Below are 22,199 nucleotides of genomic sequence, written 5' to 3'. Positions count from 1 at the left end.
CTGTTAATACTGAGGGGGGTGGGTGAGGAAACAGCCCCTGGAGGGAACCTAAGCACGCTACACCATCTCCTGTCAAGTTCAGGGGGAAGGGCATTCAGTGATTCATTAGTGAACGTTATGGAAAAATAAGCGTGTACTGACTGAAACAACACAGGTGAGCAAGACTGATCCAGGGAAGTCAAGTGTGAACCACAGCTCTACCACCCACAGAGGCTTTCCAAGCAAGCGGAGTCTGATTCAGCCACAGCTCAGCCCTTATGCAGAGCCGTACAATCAGGTGGGCCGTCCCATTTCGTATTCCCCCGTCCAAATCCTGTGTCCTCTCTCTAATCATCTCTGGGCAAAGATCTCCAGACCTCAGTTTCAGAACCTATGAAGTGGGGACCATAGGAGCTGTGTGTGCGCACAGCAGCAAATGAGGCAATAGTTATAAGGCATGCACATGGTGTCCCATAACCAGCCATGAAGGCCGAGAGCTCTGGCTGTTAAATCAAAGGATCTGTGTTTGTCTCTTTCCAAAGATGCCCACAAGATATGGTGTTGGGAGTAGCACCTGTTCCCACCTAGTTGGCTGAGCGGTGGGATCACAAGCTCACTTAGCCTGCATACCTCACTTTCAACTGTGGCCCCACCCTTCTCAGATCGTCTCAGAGTCCACACACCTGCTTACAGACTGGTGAGAATGATTTGGTTTCTCCAAGCCAGTCCCCATGTCAAGTGGCGGTGGGGGAGGGATTCAGGGATGTTGTGAGTCCCTATTCCTGCCTCCCCACAGTAGACAAATGGACGTGTGTGTGTGTGTGTGTGTGTGTGAGAGAGAGAGAGAGAGAGAGAGAGAGAGAGAGAGAGAGAGAGAGAGGGGGGGTTTCTCGGTGTAGCCCCAGCTGTCCTAGAACTCACTCTGAAGACCAAGCAGGCCTTGAACTCACAGAGAGATCCACCTGCCTATGCCTCTGAGTGCTGGGATACTGCCACCACCACCACCACCACCCACCCTCAGATGGACCTTTTAAGGAGCAAATGAGTGTGTTTAAGGCCAGCATGGGCTACTTAGTGAGTTCCAGACAAACACTACCTACATAGTAAGACTAAAAAGAAATAAATGGGGGCAAATAAAACGGACAATTATAAAAATTGTCCTTTACAGGGAGCACTGAATTTGACATCTAGGCTCTGCCTGTCATGTGTTCCTGTGATCCTGTTCTTGTCACCTCTCTCATCTCTTCCCACTCCTACCCTGTCTCCCAAGTGTCTGCTCCCCAAGCGCTGTTCTTGGGGCTCTCTTCACCTCATCCTTCCTCTAGAACCTTACACCTTAGCTTCCTTTTTGAGACTTGGCTGAAAGATTGTTTGTGCTCATAGGCCTTCACTGACACCCAGGTCAGGCTTTCCCCCCAGGGAGTCCCACATTATTATGATTTTTTTTGGTAGTAGCTTTTTTATTTTTTTATTTTTTGTTTTTTGAGACAGGGTTTCTCTGTGTAGCCCTGGCTGTCCTGGACTCACTTTGTACCTCCTGAATGCTGGGATTAAAGCGAAGTAGGGCCTGGAATGCCATCCTGAGCGTGTGGCCTGTGGCTTGTTTAAGGAAGGTAGCTGAGCAAAACTGGTAAGCAAGCAACAATCATCTGCGACCTCTGCTTCCAGCCTCCTGTCTGAGTTCCTGCCTTGACCTCCCTCAGGGGTGGCCTGCAAAGCATAAAAGTTATCACAGGAACGAAACTAAGCTGAGAGATGGGTGGACCCTTACTCTGCCCAGGGCTCCTGAGGACCTTGAGATTTCTAGTGGCACCCGATTCCCTAGGCGAGGTCCCTGGGCCTGCCACTCACAGGTCTCCCTCCTGGGCCTCTCAGGTTTGTGTGCTGAGTGCAGCCCCTCAGGCGGGCAATTGCCTGTAAGGAGCAGGCTGGCACAGAACTCTGGGCTCTGCTCCCCAGGTGTACCTGCCATGTGGAGAAAGCGCCTCCCTTCCCCAGGTATTAGCTGACTTTTCCCCTTGCAGTGTTTGGTTTAAGGATTAAAGTTGGTGGAGGAACCTGTAATTTCCAGAGCCGGCTGTTTTTTTCTTGGCTATCCACACTGCACTCATTGTTTTATTCTCAAGCCCCTGATAATGTTGTTCCAGAGGGGTCTGCCTGATATCATCTGACAAGCCTAAGCTTCCCTGAGCTGGAGGATGGAGAGCTCCTCCAGGAAGCCCCAGCCCGCTGTTCTCTATGTCCCTGTGCCCTTTCTTAGCCCTGAACTTACCCACCCACTCCAATCCCCCTTTTCAGACAGGGTCTCATGTAGTCCAGGCTGATCTCAAACTTGGTTGTAGCCGAGGCTGGCCTCAACTCCTGATCCCCCTGCCTCTGCCTCCCAAGGCCTGCATCACACGTGAGTTTTATTTTAGAAGGGTCTCACTATGTAGTTCAAGCTGATCTCAAACCCAAACCAAGCCTCTCTGAGAGCTGGGGTCATAAATGTAACCCACCACACCAATCATATGTTTATTATTTATTTAGTTTATTTACTTATTTTTTTGGTTTTTCGAGACAGGGTTTCTCTGTGTAGCTGTGGCACCCTGGACTCACTTTGTAGACCAGGTTGGCCTTGAACTCACAGCCAGCCATCCGCCTGCCTCTGCCTCCCTAGTGCTGGGATTAAAAGTGAGTGCCACCACACCCGGCAGGTTGTTTATTTATTTTTAGTACTACAGCAACTCCCACTTACAGTCTAGTTAAGAAATGGGCTACTCCATAAGTGAATTTTCAGAACAATGCCTGTGAAGTATTAAAACTGTAAACAACCCAAATCAGCTTTATTAAAGTATAACTGACATACTATAAACTGCTTATATTTAAAGTATACAACTTAATATGTTTTGACACATGTACACACCCATGAAAATATCACCACAATCAAGATAAGGAACACGTCCATCATCACCAGGGCTTCCTCCCACCCCTGCCTACCCACTTCCCCAGGCAACCATAGAGCTGCTTTCTAAACACATGGCTAACTGTAAGGTGTCTCACCCATTTCCCCACTTTAGTCAACAGTGTGTGATCCTTGATTCACCTTGTCATTAACCTTCTGAAAGCGATATCTTTCGAGGTCTGAAGAAGTGAAGCATCTGAAGTTTGCTCTGAACACTAAATGGACCTACTGTCATATTGCCATACGTGGTGGCTTAGCACCTCCGAGCCATCTGGGTGTATGGTTCCCAAGTGACAACCCCTAAAGCCTGCAGGCTGGCACCTCCAACTCCACCGTGTGACCTTCCCACTCCTCACTGTGGATCCGAGGTCTCCCCAGGGAGTGATTTGGTCACCACAAGGGATTTGGTAATGTGTACGAACTGTGAGAGTGGCATCTGGTGCTGAGGGCAGAGAGGTGGCCAGTGCTCCGCAGCATGGGGACTAGACTGACCCAAGCTAGTGTTGAAGTAGAGAGCTCAACGGCAAGTGATGGTGGCTGGTTGGGAGCGTGAGGGGAGAGCAGCCGGCTGGTTGGAGCAGCGAGGTCACAAAGATGAAGGTAAGGATCCTGCCGGTCTCAGGTCAGAAGCAACTCTGGTCTCCTAAGAACAGCCCTAAGAGAACCAAGGCACCGGGGCCCAGCACCCAGCAGGTATTCAGCAATTGCCTGGCAAACAGGGCTGCACCCAAAGTATTCTGAAGTGCTTAATTGTGGGTAGCACTTGTTGGCACAGAAGGTGAAGCTGAAGGGACACAGCTGTGTCACACACAGCCAGCTGAAGAAAGCCATTAAACCATCAAGTGACTGGGGCGCAGAGGAGCCAGCGGTAAAAGGTAAGTGCAGACCCACCCCAGTGAGTGAGAAAATGAGAAGGGCTGGTCATTTGGGATCCAGGTCCAACGTGACCCGGTATGTCACCATCAGATCACTTCTAGCTTGAAGCTCCTCCCCCCACCTACGGACTCCAGTTGCCCTGTCACATAAAGGGTTTTTTCCTAAAGTGGTTTAGCCAGAACTGGAAAGCTACTGCGTGCTGTGACAAGAGCCTCGCCGTGGCACCCAAGGCCAGCAGGGAAGCAGCAATGGACCTTGGGCTCTCTGGAACGACATGGTGACGTATGAACACGCTTTATTCAGCTTTGCACGGCTTGAGGCTTTCATCGCTGTATTATAGAGCTGTGGAGACATTCCTGAACATTCAGAGAAAGAAAGCAGAAAGCTCTCCCATCCCTTCTCTCTCTCTCTCTCTCTCTCTCTCTCTCTCTCTCTCTCTCTCTCTCTCTCTCTCTCTGTGTGTGTGTGTGTGTGTGTGTGTGTGTAAGCTGATTTAAGCCAAGGGTGGCCGCTACTGAAGGCTTCTGGGTGCCTCAGGCTGGGGAGAGTTTGAAAGATAGAGACTCCCACAGCTCCCCAACGGGACTGACTGCATTCTATCACTAAAACACTCTATGGTTACTTATGGGCCAGCTCCAAGTCTAAGAATGAAGAGAGATCTGGCAGCTATGTGGCTGGCCCTTTCTCTTGCTGCTCCCCCCAACCCCCACCCCTGACCCCGCCCCCAGATGGCCCTGCTTCTCCCATCTCTAGACTCCAGTCCCTCAGAGTGCTAAGGGTTCTATAGAACTGGCAAGCGTCACCACAGAGGCCTCTCAGGAATTGAGTGGTGGAGGCAGCTGGGCTTCCTGGATGCTCAGGTTGATGGTAAGAGTGATAGAGGACAATACCTGCCTACAGGACTTGTTTCAGAGGGAGATAAGAGTCTCCCTCCAACCAGTCTGAGAAAAGACTTTCAGATTCTTGTCAGCAGAATTGTTGCAATGCAATCTATGTGGCCTTCCAAATGAGAGAGGGAGCATCTGTGGTTTAGGAGGGCAGCTGCTCACATGTTTGGTCCCTCCACACACTGGACTCCCTCCATGAGGCTCCACTGGGCAGCACTATTTAATGATTCTGCTCCCCACCCAAGGCGTCATCAGTAGCTGGGCGTGGTGGCACACGCCTTTAATACCGGCAGGTGGCTCGCTGTGAGTTCGGGGCCAGCCTGGTGTACAAAGAGAGTCAGGACAGCCAGGGCTCTGTGTAACAGAGAACACTGTCTTGGAAAACAAACAAGTTGTATCTGGGTGCAGCCTTCAGGGTGCTGGCTAGTTCTTCCCCTCTAAAGACCCACAGCGACTCCTCTGAGGCAGCCTTCAAGGAAGGGTGGAACCACAGGGCCTTTCATTCTAGGGTAACCTTTCTTTTAGGTCACAGGACAATTGGGAGGAGCACTGGAGGACTCCCTTGCTGGATAGGGCCAACCCTGTCCCTATTTCCCCTAAATGGGCGCTGTTGCTCATAGCCCGAGGAAAAACTGTGATTCACTTCCTGCCCCAGTCTCACCACAGGAGTATTGTTCTCTCAACTGTGTGTATGGCATGGTGCTGGTAGGGGTTACCCCATAATGGTCTCCACAGGTCCTGGCTCCAAGGGAAAGCCCCCAATCTGGGAGGAGCCAGAAAGACTTGTAGACTTATCTCTAACTTTTATACAGTGTTTTTAAGGATACTCAAATAATAACAGATTCAATTAACTCTATACATACACATTTCCATTTCAGAGGGGTAAATTGAGGCTCTGAGAATTTAAGGTTGGCATAATGCAAAATAGTGTCATCCAACTTTGCTGGGTGACTTTCCATATGAATGGCTTTAGGAATGTTTGTGTGTGGGGTGTGTGTGTGTGTTTCTTTTGGGGTTTTGAGACACAGTCTTCCCCCCCCCCCTTTTGAGACAGGGTTTCTCTGTGTAATAGCCCTGGCTATCCTGGAACTCTCTTTGTAAACCAGGAGACACAGTCTTGATATGTAGTCTTGGCTGCCTTAAATTTGTGGGCATTCTCCTGCCTCAGCCTTCCCAGTTCTGGGATTACAGAGAAGTGGCTCCATTCCTGCATCCTTAATATATTTAACCTCCCTGGACCTAAATTCCATCCTTTGAAAACAAACAAACAAACATAACCAAGGATTCAGAAAACTCATCTAGATAGCAGTGTGGTTAGGATAGTGCCTAGCTCCGAGTAGCACTTGGGGCACTTGTTTGTGACTGTGCAGGAACACACAGGAGAGGATTATGTAGCCAGGTTATCTCACAGAGAGCAAGAAGTGATGTGCAGAGGCTGCTGGCTTTCCCTTTTTCTCAGCTGAAGCAGAATGTCAAGCAGCACAGCCGTTTTCTAGGGCCCAGCGAGGGAAGGGCTCTGGCTGGTATAGTGTAAGAAGCTTGGTGTAAAGCGCTGCCAAATCCGAGGCCTGCTAAATTGTGTGACTTAAGGAAAATTATTTAAACTTTGTGTGCCTCAGTTTCCTTATCTGTAAAGTGGGATTAATAATGTCAGCCTGAACGGATTATGTGGATTAAAGTATGTACATAGGAGAAGATAGTGTGAACAGATTGGCCCAGTGCCTGGCTCGTTGTTGCAAAAGCGGGAGGGGGGGGGGCCCGGGGGACTGAAGGGTATATTTAAAAAAAAAAAAAAAAGACCAAACATAAAAGGAGGTGGGCTGTTTCTGTTTATCCACCTGTCTCTACAGACGCAAATAAAACTGTGACTCTTCTAGCAGGAGGCTGGAAAGCTGCTCTGCCGCCGTGAAGTCCGACCCGGGAGTGGAGTTACCGCAGGTCCGCCATCCCAGGGCGCTTCTCGCGACTATCCCCCAAACTCAGGGCTCGGGAGCGAGGATCACGGGGAAGGCAGGGCCAGCTTGGGTTCCCCCGCGACTCCCGGCCCTTCCCTCGACTTCTCGCCCGCCGGTTCCCTGTCTCGGTCTCCGAGACCGCCTGACCGGCAGTTCGAGGGGTCAAGAGCCGAACCCGGCGCCAACGAAAGGGCCTGGGGGTGGCGCGCAGGAACCGCGTTCCCCACCCGCCCCGCCGGCAGCTGCAGACAGGGCGCCCCGAGGCCACGGGGCCCGCCGTGTGGGGCGCTCGGAACGCCGGCTCGCCACGGGCGGCGAACGGGCCGGGCCGTGCGGGCTGCGGCCGCGGAGCGCGGAGGTGGCGCCGCGAGGGGGAGGGGCGCGGCGCGGAGGAGGAGGAGTCGGGGCCGCCGCCGCCGCCGCCGCCGCTGCCGCCGCCGTGACAGCGGCCCGAGTAAACAAGCCGCGCCGCCGCGGCCGGGCCGCTGCCCCCGCCCGCGCCCGAGCCCAGGCCGAGCCTTACCCTGGTCGCCGGCCGGGCCGTGGCCGCGCCGCCGCGCCTCCCCGCCTGCGCGCCGTGACGCCGCTGCCGGGCGCGGGGACCGCCCGAGCCAGGGCCCCCGCCGCCGGGCTCCGTGCTCGGCCGAGGGGCGCCCGAGCAGCCGCGGCGCTCGCCCGGAAAAGTTTCCCCGCCCGGCTCCCCAGGGTAAGCGGCGAGGGCGCGCGGCCCGGGGCCGGGGAGGCGGCGCGCCGGGGAGCCGGGCCCGGAGCCGGCTGGGGAGCGCGGAGCCAGGCGGCGTAGCCCCGGGCCTCGCCGGCTGCCCGGCTCTGGCCGCGGATTCCCGGCCGCCGCGGTGGGAGGACGGGAGCGGCGCAGACCACCTGAGCGCGGGGCTTGGGCCCGCGCCGGTACTTTTCCGCTGGGGCCGGGGCGAGCCCTCTGACCTCAGGAAGGGCCGGCAGGGCCCCTGCTGGGGCGGGCTAGGCAGAGCAGTCCTCGGGCGCTGGGTGCTCCCGCCTGCCCGCCGCCCTCCGTGGCCCCGGCGGCTGGGGCCTGGTGGGGCGCGCTCCTGCTAGGGCACCGGGTTCTCGGCCGGCCCGCACACCTGTGCGGCCGGAGCAGTCGGAGGCGGGATTCGCGGGCACGCGCAGGCTTGCTTGGAGAGGCTCTGGCTGCCTCCTGCCGAGGCCTGGCCGAGGCCCCCTGCTGCCCCCATCGGGTGGCTGACCGAGGGGCGGCCTGCTTGCCCGACAGGTCGGCCGGCAGACACTAGTCCGGTCAGTGCCTACTTTCCCACCGCCCCTGATTCTTGCGCCTGGAAGGGGGCAGTGGGGGGGGGGGGGCGGACTTTCATGTCTCTGGAGCGCTGGGATTCTCCTCCGTCTTGGGAAGTACCAAGGCAACGCAGGTGATGTGGCCCAGTGAGGGCCTGTGGCTGCTGGCTAGGTGTGGACGCAGCAACGGAGAGTGGTCAAGCAGATTAGATGTTTGTCTCCTATGTTGGGCTTCTATCTAAAATTTGTGTTTTTAAGAAGAGGATTCTATGGCTTAAAAAAAAAAAAAGTTTGAAAACCGCTGGGTTAATAGTTTTTAAACCACCAAGGAAACTGAGGCCCAGAAAGAGGAAATGACTTGTGTAAGACCAAAGGAGGGAACAGTAGTTAAGCAGAGACTAGGAGTTAGAATTTCATGGGAGTGTCTGGGTGCTTGTAACAGGACCTGCCTTGGGGGTCTCTGCTGGAAAGAGCAATCTGATTGGGTTTCCCAGCCGGCTTCAGTGACCAGAGCTCTGTGGCTGTCTCAGCCAGGTGTCTAGGTCCCAGGAAACAGCAGCCACTCCTAGGGGGGCGGGCGTGGGGGGGGAAGAGCGGTTCTGATCCCTGGGGTGGTCGGCTCTGTTAGCAGGTTCTAGGGAGGGAGAAAAGGACTTTGCCCAAGAAAACAGCTAAACAGTACCATAGCTCAGCCTGTAGGCAGGGCCCAGAGCTGAGTGCTGGGCAAGACTGACCCAGAGAGGCTAGAAATACCTCCAGCCTCCTGCTTTTGAGACAACTGGGACTCAGAGTGAGTCAGAGTCTGGGGTGGGGGTAGGGAGAAGTCTGTTCATTCACTGTCGTGTGTGTGTGTGTGTGTGTGTGTGTTTGTGCGTGCGCGCTGGGGGGAATCCTTCCTCTGTCTGATGATGAGGCAGGGCTGTTTGATGTCTGAAATCCATATCCTACCCTTGCAATAGGTGTTCCACTTGGGAAGGAACAGCTCTTCTTTTGTGTGGGGGTGTCCTGTCCTGTTCAGTTGTGCCTGAAGCTCAATTGCTTGCTTTTGGAGTGCTGCAAGGTAATTAAATAGTTGGTTAATCACCTTTAATGCCAAGCAGCTGTGGCTCCATCTACAGTTTGCTAGAACCTGGGCTAGACCCAGGCCAATCCAGCCATGCATAATTTGGAAGCCGCAAGTAGGTCTCACAGCTCTGAGCAGGAGTCTGTGTGGTGTCTAAACTCAAGAGGTTTTAGATGTGACAGGAGACCAGGTCCTGTTTCCCTGTGGTTTTTTTCCCTTTAGCTCTGGGGCACCTGATTGTTCATACACACTGGCTTTATCTCTCGGGGGACAGGGAACAGTAGCTCCCAGGCATGTCTTTAGAGCCCTTTGGACTCTGCCCTTCGGGAGTGGAGTCTGCCTCCGTGGATGGCTCCTGCCATCAGCTGTCAGGTTATTTTGGTGTAAACTGAAAATACTCTAGGACTGTGTGTGGAGTCCTCTCAGCCTGCAGGGTGAGATGGCAGCCTAAGGGAGGCCTGGGGTAGCTCAGGGCAGCTCCTGGACTGTGTGTGGTGTCCCCTCAGCCTGTGGGGTGAGATGGCAGGATGAGGGAGGCCTGGGGTAGCTCAGGGCAGCTCCTGGACTGTGTGTGATGTCCCCTCAGCCTGCGGGATGAGATGGCAGCCTGAGGGAGGCCTGGAGTAGCTCAGGGCAGCTCCTGGACTGTGTGTGGTGTCCCCTTAGCCTGCGGGGTGAGATGGCAGGATGAGGGAGGCCTGGGGTAGCTCAGGGCAGCTCCTGGAGGACCAAGGAGTGTCTGGTGCAAGCGGATGTGTTCTGCTTCCCGGGGCGGTATGTGCTGAGAGAACCTCATCTCACTGTCTGGCTGAATGGCTACTTCTGGACTGGACTGTAGGAATGGTAGGGGGATTGGGAGTCCTGGCACTGAGACAGGATACCTCCAGCAACCTACTGGAACCTCTCCTAGTTCCTACCTACCCCAGGAGCTTGGCTTGTGGCTAGTCAGGGACCTTTTATGGGGACAGTTATGTGGCCCTGGGCAGTGAGGTCTTGCTGTCTGTTTGCTGAAGGAGGAAAAACAACACTCAGGACTATTGATTGAGCCTCACCTTGGCTCTCCTGGCTCAGCAGCCGGTGTTTGCTCTGGCTTCCCGGCTCAGATTACGCAAGGTGGTGGGCCTGGAACAAGCAGCCCGGCTCTGACTCCTAAACCCAAACAGGACTGCACTAGCAGTAACAAAGTTGCCCAGGAAACAGCTTGGGCCCTGCCTCCAAAGATGGCTGTCATCTGGGCCTTAAAGGGAGGCGAGACCGACCTCCCTAATCATCCCTTGTGCCCAGAGCATGGTTGTGCAGCCTCCTTTCCAAGTCACCTACTCTTTCTTCCCAGGGACTGTGAGTCTTTTCAAATGACTCCCTACAGCTAACCTCTTTGCTAAACCAGTACACCATAATGAGTTGGGTAGACCCTGCTCATTTTTTAAAAGAGCCAACATTTTATTCTTTATAGACTATACCTGGGTGTTAGGAGAACACACAGCACAAGGAGAAAGTCACAGTCACTGCTCAGTTCTCACTGTCGCCAGGAGCCATTGTTAACATTTTAGTGTGTCTCCTTCCAGATTTTGTTTTGGTTATGTATAAATATGCATGCATACTTTTAAGAAAACAAAATGGAATCGCATACACATGCCATTTGGTAATGTATCTTTCTTTCTTAAGTTATTGTTTGTTTTTTATTTCGAGTGACTCAAGCCCTGATTGTATTCTTGATGGAGAAAGCCTTCTGAAGGGAGTTGGTGGGTCCATGTGTCCATCTGTCTGACCTTTAGGGGTATGGGCTAGATTTCTTTCAGAGACAACTTGGAAGTTTGTGGTGTATGTGTGTGTGTGTCTGTCTGTCTGTCTGTCTGTCTGTCTGTCTCTGTCTCTTTGTCTCTCTCTCTCTCTCTCTCTCTCTCTCTCTCTCTCTCTCTCTCTCTCTGGAGGCTGGGGAGTGTTGGATCTCTTGGAGCTGGAGTTACAAGCAGTTGTGAACCATCCAATACAAGTGCCAGGACCAGAACTCTGGTCCTCTGCTGAAGCAGTGTGTACTCTTTTTTTTGTTTGTGTGTTTTTTGAGACAGGGTTTCTCTTGTAATTCTGGCTGTCCTGGACTCTCTTTGTAGACCAGGCTGGCCGCGAACTCACAGCAGTCTGCCTGTCTCTGCCTCCTGAGTGCTGGGATTAAAGGCATATGCCATCCCACCTGGCTGAGACAGGGTCTTTTACCAAACCTGGAGCTTGAGGATTTGGTTAGGTTGTCCAGCTAGCAGGCCCCTAGCTGGAGTTACAGGCACGGCCCTACCTTTTTGTGTGGGTGCTGGGACTCTTGACTCAGGTTCTCACGCTTGGGTGAAAGTGACTGTCCCTTCTGAGCCGTCCTCCCAGACCCTTGGGTGTTGGTTTGTTTTGCCTATCTCCCCAAAACTCCTTCTAGGCCCTGACTAAGCCTTGGAGACAGGAAGGGCAGTATCAGTGTGTGACTGAGAAGGGACTGACTCTTTTCCTCTCTTCCTCTTGTTCCTCAGAGCCAGCCTGCATCCTGTCCCCCAGCCCTGCCCATCTAGGCCCCATGCCCCCACCAGTCAGCTCCGGGCCCCCGGCAGTGAGCAGGCACGTGGCAGCCGAGGTCCTGTGACCAGGCCAGGGAGACGGGAGCTCCGGGGTCCCAGTCATCTGCCCCCCCCATGGAGCTGAGGCCCTGGTTGCTATGGATGGTAGCAGCGGCAGGAGCCTTGGTCCTGCTAGCAGCTGATGCTCGTGGCCAAAAGGTCTTCACCAACACGTGGGCTGTGCACATCCCTGGGGGCCCAGCTGTGGCTGACAGCGTGGCACGGAAGCATGGTTTCCACAACCTGGGCCAGGTAGGTTTCTTACTTGGCCTGTTGGTGTAACTTCGGGACATTACATGGTGGTGGAGAGAGTGAGGGCAGAGGCTCTTGCACCACAAAGCAGAAATAGTTGAGCCTGTCTTCCAGGGCATCTGAGCAAGAGGCAGGTTTGAGTGGCTGGTGGGATGGGATCCATGGCATTGTCCTATCTGTGAACTCTCATCATAGGTTCCTTAGAAAACCCAGCACATCTCAATGGTGGTGTCCCTCTCGATCTCCTGCGTGTTCTTGTGGGTTCTGAGCAAGGAACAGATGCCCCCCCCCCACTTGCCTTTGGGAGCCTCTCCAGCAGCCTTGTCCACCCCCATCTCCGCCTCCCCCAAGGACTAGCAGATGGAGGCCCATCTCAGTCTCTCTGCTTTATTGCAGATCTTCGGTGACTATTACCACTTCTGGCATAGAGCAGTGACAAAGCGGTCCCCTGTCGCCTCACCGCCCGCGGCACAGCCGGCTACAGAGGGAGCCTCAAGTAAGTAAGGCCCTGGCCCTTCCGCCTGCCACCCCCTTCTGTTCTGAGCCTTCCCCCACTCTGCACCCCCACACACCCCTGTAGCGTCTTTCTCTCCTTTCTAGGTAAAGTGGCTGGAGCAGCAGGTAGCAAAGCGAAGGGGACCAAGAGGGACGTATATCAGGAGCCCACGGACCCCAAGTTCCCCCAGCAGTGGTACCTGGTATGTTCCTTGGGTTCTGTCCTCTTCTTACCGCTGTGAGGTCCTGTGGGTGCATTAGGCTCACATTGAGGATTCTTGTAATTCTTTCTCCTTCTAGCCCAGTGATTCTCACCCTTACTAATGCTGCAACCCTTTAATACAGTTCCCCATGTTGTGACCCCCAACCATAAAAATTATTTCATTGCTACTTCATTCCTGTAATATTGCAACTTTTACGAATTGTAAATATTTTTGGAGATAGAGGTTTGCCAAGGGGGTCACAGCCCACAGCTTGAGAACCATTGCTCTAGCCTGTCCTTTCTTCCCAGAGACTATACATTTCCAGTAGAATTAAAGGCGTGTGCCACCACCGCCCGGCTAGGAGTGGCATTTTTAAGTAATTTATTTTTATTTTATGTACATTGGTGTTTTGCCTGTTTGTATGTGTGTGTTGAGGGTGTCAGATTCCCTGGAACTGGAGTTACAGACAGTTGTGAGCTATCATGTGGGTGCTGGGAATTGAACCTGGGTCTTTTGGAAGAGCAGCCAGTGCTCCTAACTGCTGAGCCATCTCTCTAGTCCCCAGAAATGACATTTTAAGATGCTGGGATGGGTGGAGATAGAGGTTTTGAAGTGGAGTGGGTTCTCTGAGTCAACAGCCAATTATATCTGGTAATGAATGGGCTGGTGTCCCTGCAGTCTGGAGTCACTCAGCGAGACCTGAATGTGAAGGAGGCCTGGGCCCAGGGCTTCACGGGGCGCGGCATTGTGGTCTCCATCCTAGACGACGGCATCGAGAAGAACCATCCTGACTTGGCAGGCAATTATGTGAGGAACGGAGAGAGTGGTAGTGGTGATCCCTGGGGAGGGGCCTCTAGGGACTGTCTTGTCATGTCATGTCAGTGTGGTTAGGCAGCTCTGATGATGGCCATGTTCCTACCAGGATCCTGGAGCCAGTTTTGATGTCAATGACCAGGACCCTGACCCACAGCCTCGGTATACACAGATGAATGACAACAGGTGAGAAATGTTAAGTTCCTGGTCTCCCAGCCCTCCTCCTCCTTATCCATCAAGGACACAGGGTGAGTCTGAACATCACATGTCCCACCTAAAAACTGAAGTCTGGTAGATCCCTGTGAGTTTGAGTCCTGGTCTACACAGTGAGTTTCTGGCCAGCCAGGCTGCAGAGTAAGACCTTATCTTGCTGGGTGTGGTGGCACAAGCCCTTAATCCCAGCATTCGGGAGTCAGAAACAGACAGAGAGTTTGAGGCCAGCCTGGTCTATAGAGTTTCAGCACAGCCAGGGCTGTTACACAGAGAAAACCTTTCTCAAAAAAGCCAAAAAAGGGCCGGGCATGGTGGTGCACGCCTTTAATCCCAGCACTCGGGAGGCAGAGGCAGGCTGTGAGTTCGAGGCCAGCCTGGTCTACAAAGTGAGTCCAGGACAGCCAAGGCTACACAGAGAGACCCTGTCTCAAACCCCCCCCCCCCAAAAAGCCAAAAAAGACATCTCTAAACACCACACAGCTGAAGTCCTGGTCCCCAAAAGGGAGTTTTGGTCTTGGTTTTCAAGACATGGTTTCTATATGTAGCCCTGTCCTGGAATTTGCTCTGTAGACCATGCTGGCCTCAAACTCAGAGATCCACTGGTCTCCTCATGATTAAAGCCCTGTGCCACCACACCGGAGCCATGGGAGGTTTTGATCAGAGCAAAGAGGACCTCAGACCCCACAGGGAAGTGCTGTGCACACACGTGGATCCCTAGAGCTGCTCTCTGTGCACTCATGCTAACGCTGCACTCTTGGTCCTGGCAGGCACGGCACTCGGTGTGCAGGTGAAGTGGCAGCAGTGGCCAACAACGGTGTCTGTGGCGTGGGTGTGGCTTACAAACGCCCGAATTGGAGGTGGGTGTGAGCCTTTGCCCTAGGTCCACACTGCATGTGGGAGGGAGGGACCTCTCTGAGAAGTTTTCTCTGCCCACTCACCATCTTCCATGATGGATCCTTTGGCAGCATGCTAGTCTCTGGAGGGTTCTTAGCATATCGAAAAGCTGGAACCCCAGTGCTGATAGCATGGCAGGGTGGGGTGGGGGGCTTTAGCAGAAATCTCCCCAAATCATTATACAGCCTTCGCTTCCCTGTTCCTCTGAGGCCCAGGACTCTCTGTGGTGAAGAAAGCGCGGCATGGGGAGGAGGGCGTGTCCTCTTTGCTGTTCTTTGGGTCCTGTTCTTGAAAGGCAGCGGTAGATAATAGATCAGGGCTTTGCGTTTCCCAGCACTGGCCTCTCCTCTCTCTTGCTCCTCCCTGGGGTTCAGGCTGGGCCTGTGCCTGCGGGTGCCCTTGGCGGCTGGACCCACGCAGCATCCCTTTTCCCACCCCCCTCTGCGGCCAGGGGTGCGCATGTTGGATGGCGAGGTGACTGACGCAGTGGAGGCGCGTTCGCTGGGCTTGAATCCCAACCACATCCACATCTACAGCGCCAGCTGGGGCCCGGAGGATGACGGCAAGACTGTGGACGGGCCAGCCCGGCTCGCGGAGGAGGCCTTCTTTCGTGGAGTTAGCCAGGTGAAATGGGGGTCCTGGCCCAGCCCTGGAAATCAAGCTGGCTGAGTTTTGACTTTTCCCATTGCTCTCTTCCTTGTTTGTCTATTTTATTTGTCCTATTTATTTTGTTTTTGTTTTTTTTTTTTTGGTTTTTGTTTGCTTTTTTTTTGAGACAGGGTTTCTCTGTGTAGCCTTGGCTGTCCTGGACTCACTTTGTAGACCAGGCTGGCCTCGAACTCACAGCAATCCTCCTGCCTCTGCCTCCCAAGTGCTTATTTGTCCTATTTTTGTTTGTTTGTTTGTTTGGTTGGTTGGTTTTGTTGTGGTTGTGGTTGTGGTTTTGTTTTTGCCCCCAGCTGTCTAAGACAGGGTCTAGCTGTCCTGCACTCACTCTGTGGACTCCTGCTTCCACTGCTCCAGTTCCTGCCTGTTGGGGTTACAGGTGTGCCCCACCATGCCTGGGTCTTGTGTTTAATTTTTGTTTGTTTGTTTGTTTTTTGAGACTGTTTCTCTGTGTAGCCTTGACTATCCTGCACTGGATTTGTAGACTAGGCTGGCCTCGAACTCACAGTGATCTGCCTGCCTCTGCCTCCCAAGCGCTGAGATTAAAGGCGTGCGCCACCACCGCCAGGCTTTGTGTTTAATTTTATACAGACTAGAGAGATGTCCCAGTGGTTAAGAGCACTGGCTGCTCTTGCAGGGGACTTGGATGTGGTTCTCAGAACCCACATGGTGGCGCACAGCTGTCATTAACTCCAGTCCAGGCATCTGATGTCCTCTTTTGTCCTCAGAGGGCACCAGACACACATGCAGTACATGTACATACATACAGGCAAAACACTCATACAAATAAAATTTTTTTCTTCCTGTTTTTCGAGACAAGGTTTCTCTGTGTAGCTTTGGCTGTCCTGGACTCACTTTATAGACCAGACTGGCTTTGAACTCACAGAGATCCACCTGCCTCTGCCTCCCAAGTGCTGGGGATAAAGGCGTGCACCACCACACCCAGCTATAAAAGTAACTAAATATGGGGGCTGGAGAAATGGCTCAGAGATTAAGATTACTGGCTGTTCTTCCAAAGGTCCTGAGTTCAATTCCCAGCAACCACATGATGGCTCACAACCATCTATAATGAGATCTGGTGCCCTCTTCTGGCTGCAGGTGTACACGCAGTACAGAACACCATATATACAATAAATAAATTAAAAAACAAAAAAAAACAAAAAACTAAATGTTTCTAAAGCATTAAGGAGTTTGGGACTGACAGTATACCTTTGAGGTCCTGATCTTTCTTTCTTTCTTTCTTTCTTTCTTTTCTTTGGTTTGTTTGTTTTTTGAGATAGGGCTTCTCTGTGTAGCCTTGGCTGTCCTGGACTCACTTTGTAGACCAGGTTGGCCTCAAACTCACAATGGTCCACCTACCTCTGCTCCCAAAGTGCTGGGATTAAAGGCATATACCACCCAGCCTGATTTTTCTTAACTTTATTTATTTTTATTTTATGTATGTAAATAATAACAATGTATAATATATACATATATATATTATATACACTACACATGTGCCTGTTCGATTCCTTGGAACGGATTATGGGTTTTTGTGAGCCACCATGTGGGTGCCAAGAAGCAAACCCAGGTCCTCTGCAAGAGCAACAGGTCCCCTTAATGGCTGAGCTATCTGTCCAGCCCTGATTTAGTTTTTAAATTGGGGCAAAGGTTTTTAGTGTTATAGTAAACTCAGGTATCACATATTAACTGCCAAGGTGGCTTACTAGATAAGCCATCTGTACACAGGCCTAATGACCTGAGTTCAAGCCCCGGCACCCTTGTACATGTGGAAGGAGAGAGCCAGCTCCACACTGTCGTTCTGACAGACAGCATGGGAACCGGGGCATGCATGACCATATACCTGTCATACGATTTTTTTTTTTTTTTTAGTATAAATTAAGAAATAGGGAGGACTAAAAAGCACCCTTTATCCCATTCTTTGGGGATCTTCACTCTAAGCATTTTGGTGTGAGCCTGGTCTGGTTTAATTTTGTGCAGACCTAATATGCATACATAGTGATCTACAAGGGATCTTTTGGTGGCCCCAAGAAGTGAACTTAGAGTCCCCGCAGAGGGAGGCTCCCATCTTTCCAGTCTTTTTTTTTTTTTTTTTTTTTTCTTTTCTTAATTTGGTTTTTCAAGTCAGGGTTTCTGTGTGTAGCCTTGGCTGTCCTAGACCAGGCTGGCCTTGAACTCACAGAGATCCGCCTGCCTCTGCCTCCCGAGCGCTGGGATTAAAGGTGTGTGCCCCCAGGCCCGGCTTCTGTCCTGTCTTCTATAGCATCTTCCTGCTGTGCCTCCTTGTCCTCTGCCCCATCCTGAGTAACCTTAGCCTGCTTTGTTCACAGGGCCGTGGGGGGCTGGGCTCCATCTTTGTCTGGGCCTCAGGGAACGGGGGCCGGGAACATGACAGCTGCAACTGTGACGGCTACACCAACAGCATCTACACACTGTCCATCAGCAGCGCCACACAGTTTGGCAACGTGCCCTGGTACAGCGAGGCCTGCTCTTCCACACTGGCCACCACCTACAGCAGTGGCAACCAGAACGAGAAGCAGATTGTGAGTCTCCCCAGGGCCAGGAAGGGAGGCTCCTTGCTGTCCAGGGCTCCATTAGGTCTCATCTGCTCTCATCCCTGGTGGCTGGAGAAGAGTGACTTGGGCCTTGTGTAATGTGCACTGTGAGCTGGGGAATTCCCCCAGACTCCTGAGGGCTGCAAAGCCATCTCTGAACCCCTGAGAAGTATAGACTCTTCCTGAAATCATGCCTTGCACTCTAACCTCTAATCGGTCCTCCCCTTATTCCCTGAGAAAGCCCTAGAAGTAGCTGTGCACGTTAGCAAGGTAGAAGCTGGAACCCAAGTGTCCTGACCTGTTCACCATACTCTCTGGGGTACCCAGGGCCCACAGGCATAAGGACAGGCATCTGGGCTCCTTTACCCCTCCCATCAGCCATCAAGTCTCAACACCATTGTTCCCTGGCAGGTGACAACTGACCTGAGGCAGAAGTGCACAGAATCTCACACAGGTACCTCGGCTTCTGCCCCTTTGGCAGCTGGCATCATTGCTCTCACCCTGGAGGCCAAGTAAGTGGACAAGCAGCAACCTGTCCCCACCAGCTCACTCTATAAAGCAGCTGTTTTCTCCAGCCACATTCCAAAAAGCCTGATCCCCAGTCGTTCCCTCCTTTGCAGTAAGAACCTCACCTGGCGGGACATGCAGCACCTGGTGGTACAGACCTCCAAGCCAGCCCACCTCAACGCGAATGACTGGGCCACCAATGGTGTGGGCCGCAAAGGTGAGGGCAGGTGGACCCAGAGGTGTAGGCTCTGAGGTGGATGGGTGCCCTCCTACCTCCCTGTTGACCCTTCCCTGCCTCCACAGTGAGCCATTCCTATGGCTACGGGCTGTTGGATGCAGGTGCCATGGTGGCCCTGGCCCAGAACTGGACAACAGTGGCCGCCCAGCGGAAGTGCATCATTGAAATCCTGGTGGAGCCTAAGTAAAGATTGGACCCTGGGTGGGAGGGAACAAATAGGGCCCGAGTTTCTGGAGAACCCACTGGTCACTTCTGGCCTACTGACTTACATGGTGCTTTCTGCACAGGGACATTGGCAAACGGCTAGAAGTGCGCAAGTCTGTGACAGCGTGCCTCGGCGAGCCCAACCACATCACCCGGCTGGAACATGCTCAGGCACGGCTCACCCTGTCTTACAATCGCCGTGGTGACCTGGCTATCCACCTCATCAGCCCCATGGGCACCCGCTCCACCCTGTTGGCCGCCAGGTGCTCTCCATGTTCACTCCTTACTCTGATTTCCTAGTTCATCCCCTCATTTATGCCCAAGACTCTTGGAACCACCGGTCGCACTTGGGGAGGGACGGCTACGTCCTTTGGGACTACCTCATCACAGGATTCCTTGGCTTAGACCCATTTATCCTGCCAGTTGTGCGTGCCCCTTTGTGAAAGAGCCCCGTTTAAGAACATCTGGAAAACAGCCTTCCTGAGAGGCATTTCCGGTTTAGCAGACTGCCACCTGGGGAGAATGGCGTATATCCCACATGTCCTGGGCTAGGTGTCCCTGACCTGGGGTCCCCCTAAAACCTCAGGTGGCTCTATGAAACTCTCTTCCTCCAGACCACACGACTACTCTGCTGACGGGTTTAATGACTGGGCTTTCATGACAACTCATTCCTGGGATGAGGACCCCTCTGGCGAATGGGTCCTAGAGATTGAAAATACCAGCGAGGCCAACAACTATGGTACTGGAGGCGCTGGGGAGTGGGGGATGGGACTCGAGTGTTGGCGTGGTGCTCCCACCCCTTGACCCTTTTCTCTTACCAACTCTGGAATAGGGACGCTGACCAAGTTCACTCTCGTGCTATATGGCACAGCCTCTGAGGGGCTCTCTACTCCTCCTGAAAGTAGCGGCTGCAAGACCCTCACATCCAGCCAGGCCTGCGTGGGTCAGTACTGGTGTGGTTGAGGCTGGGAATGTTGTGGGGGTGTGGGATTGGGACAGTGGGGTTAGACGGCTGAAGAAAAAGGCTTCTGTGACTGTGCTTTGGACTGTACGTCTGTGGAACCACCATGGCCCTTGGGTAGAGAACTCAGTGGCTTAGAGGCCACGGCCACTTGACTAATGCTCTCCCTCCTCTCCCGTGCCCGCAGTGTGTGAGGAAGGCTTCTCACTGCACCAGAAAAGCTGTGTCCAGCACTGCCCACCAGCCTTCACACCGCAAGTCCTCGACACACACTACAGCACTGAGAATGACATGGAAGTCATCCGTGCCAGTGTCTGTACCCCCTGTCATGCCTCTTGTGCCACGTGCCAGGGCCCAGCTCCCACAGACTGCCTCAGCTGCCTCAGCCATGCCTCCCTGGACCCTGTGGAACAGACCTGCTCCCACCAGAGCCAGAGCAGCCGAGAGTCTCGGCCTCAGCAGCAGCCTCCTGCGCTGCACCCGGAAGTGGAAGTGGAGCCGCGGCTGCAGGCCGGGCTGCTGCCCTCTCACTTGCCTGAGGTAGTGGCGGGCCTCAGCTGCGTTACCATCGTACTGGTCTTCGGCAGTGTCTTCCTGTTCCTGCAGCTGCGGTCAGGGCTTAGCTTCCGAGGAGTCAAAGTATACACCATGGACCGAGGCCTGGTTTCCTACAAGGGGCTTCCCCCTGAAGCCTGGCAGGAGGAGTGCCCATCTGACTCAGAAGAGGATGAGGGCCGGGGCGAGAGGACCGCCTTTATCAAAGACCAGAGCGCCCTTTGATGAGCCCACTGCCCACCCCATCAGATTGATCCCTTCCTTGGGCACTTTTTAATTCACCAAAGTATTTTTTTAATCTTGGGACTGGGTTTGGACCCTAGCTGGGAGGTGAGAGGGGCAGAGACTGCTTCCTACCCCACCCTTGGGCCTACCTGTTTGCCTGAGGTGGGGCCCCAGGAGCCTCAGGCCCTGCCACTCATCCCTGTGGAGAAAGGATTAAAATCTGGGCGGCTTCCATGGTGCAGCTGGAGTTCCTGCTGAGTGAAGAGGGGCAGCCTTTCTCTGGGTCCCTGACCAGGCTGCAGCCCTGCCCTTTCCTGCCCCTCAGAAAGCAATAATGGTCCCCATCCCGGCAACAGGGAGGCTGGCTAGGAGGTACTTGAAGAAGGCAGCCGCCCCTCCAAGGGCTTTTGCATCCCCGACCCTCTGGCTCATGGATGAGCCGCTGCAGAAGCTGCAGTCATAGAAAGGGACCAAAGCAAAGCAGGCACGTTCCAGTATGCCCACACTCATGTGCGCTCAGCCTGCCTCTCTGCACTCCAGGCCTCCACCTCAGCCGGTAGCCAGGCTGAGCTAGGCTGGCACCCAGCACAGGCCAAGCGAAAGCTCTGGAGGCCTTACGCTGGTGTCCTGACCATCCTTTCTATGGCACCCTTCCCCCCCCCCCCCACCCCCGCCATACCAGGGCCCTGTTTTCTGAGCCCGGGGCTGCCTGGGCTGTTGGCAGTCACAGTACCGGAGCCCCTGGGTGAGTGGTGGGGAGGGACGGTGGCCCAGCCGGCTCCTCCCGCCTCCCACCCGATGCTGCTTTCCCCTGTGGGGATCTCAGGAGCTGTTTGAGGATCTATTTTCACTTTGTGATTATTCACTTTAGATGCTGACTTTTTTTTTTTCTTTTTCTTTTTGTATTTTTAATGGGGGTTGCAGCTGGACCATTCACCTCCTCAACACCCATGTCCACCCTGCCCTTTCCGTGGCGGCACAGCCCCAAGGTGTAGGGGCTGTGGCATATTGCTGAGGCATAGGGAATTACTAAGCCCCAAGGCGTGAAGAGGCAGGCTGGCCCGGTGGGCTCTAGAAAAGAGGTCATGGTGGAGGGGTAGGCTGATGTCATCTGTTTCAAATGGGGTTGTGCCAAGGGTTTATGGGTTGCTGGCTCTCCAAGTGCCAGCGGTGGGCAGGTGGCGGCACCAAGCCCTTTCTAACACTGTGCCCTGGTGGAGAAAGCATTGGCCTATGATGCCCCCGCCCCAAACCCCCTCTTCTGATGTGCCTTTTGCACCCCTCCCATTAGGACAATCAGTCCCCTCCCACCTGAGACCCCTTTTTCTTTTCCCTAGCCCTTCCTGGTACCCAGCCTGCCTGCCCGGGGTGCCCCTTGCTCTCCTGCCCACTCCTTGAGGCCATCCAGGCTGGTTTTGTAAGATGCTGGGTTGGTGCACAGTGATTTTTTTTTTTCCTTGTAATTTAAACCGGCCTGGCATTGTTGGTTCTATTTAATGGACACAGGATAATGTTAGAAGTTTTAAAGTGATTAAACGTGCAGACTATGCAAACCTAGCCTGGTCTCCGTGTGCTGCTATGGCTCTTCTCGGGGTCCTTGACTGTTAATCTAGGGCATGGGTGGGCATGGGGCCTGTTTGGCTTAGTGGTGTCTTGACTGCCTACAGGCAGGCCTAAGTCAGAAGGCTGAGACTCTAAAGAGTCTAGCGCCTCCAGAGCTGAGCAGGTGCACAGCGCCCTGGGCAAGAGCTCAGCAGCTGGAGATGAGCCTAGAGGGTGAGGCAGGTGCAGTGACCAGCTACCAGCTGCAGAGCGGCGGTCTAAGGGGGCCCCTGAATGGAC

At 53.7% G+C, this 22,199-nt stretch overlaps 1 protein-coding gene across 1 annotated transcript; it reads left to right on the top strand.

Annotated features, from left to right (window-relative positions):
• Positions 1–7,246: 7,246 nt before the first annotated feature.
• Furin (furin, paired basic amino acid cleaving enzyme) lies at positions 7,247–21,013 on the top strand. The gene is given in 19 exon segments (XM_051148795.1): positions 7,247–7,347; positions 11,493–11,828; positions 12,225–12,275; positions 12,277–12,324; positions 12,429–12,464; positions 12,467–12,526; positions 13,205–13,333; positions 13,449–13,525; positions 14,320–14,392; positions 14,394–14,409; positions 14,898–15,070; positions 17,443–17,655; positions 18,079–18,179; positions 18,288–18,391; positions 18,478–18,595; positions 18,700–18,879; positions 19,231–19,355; positions 19,449–19,559; positions 19,765–21,013. Coding segments are annotated over 18 exon segments (2,385 nt in total). The 5' UTR covers positions 7,247–7,347; positions 11,493–11,651; the 3' UTR covers positions 20,358–21,013.
• Positions 21,014–22,199: the final 1,186 nt, after the last annotated feature.

This window comes from Acomys russatus, chromosome 7 (genome assembly GCF_903995435.1).
Source record: "Acomys russatus chromosome 7, mAcoRus1.1, whole genome shotgun sequence".
Classification (NCBI taxonomy): Eukaryota; Metazoa; Chordata; class Mammalia; order Rodentia; family Muridae; genus Acomys; species Acomys russatus.
Note: the sequence above shows the minus strand (reverse complement) of the source record. Positions and strands in the feature narration are given on the sequence as shown.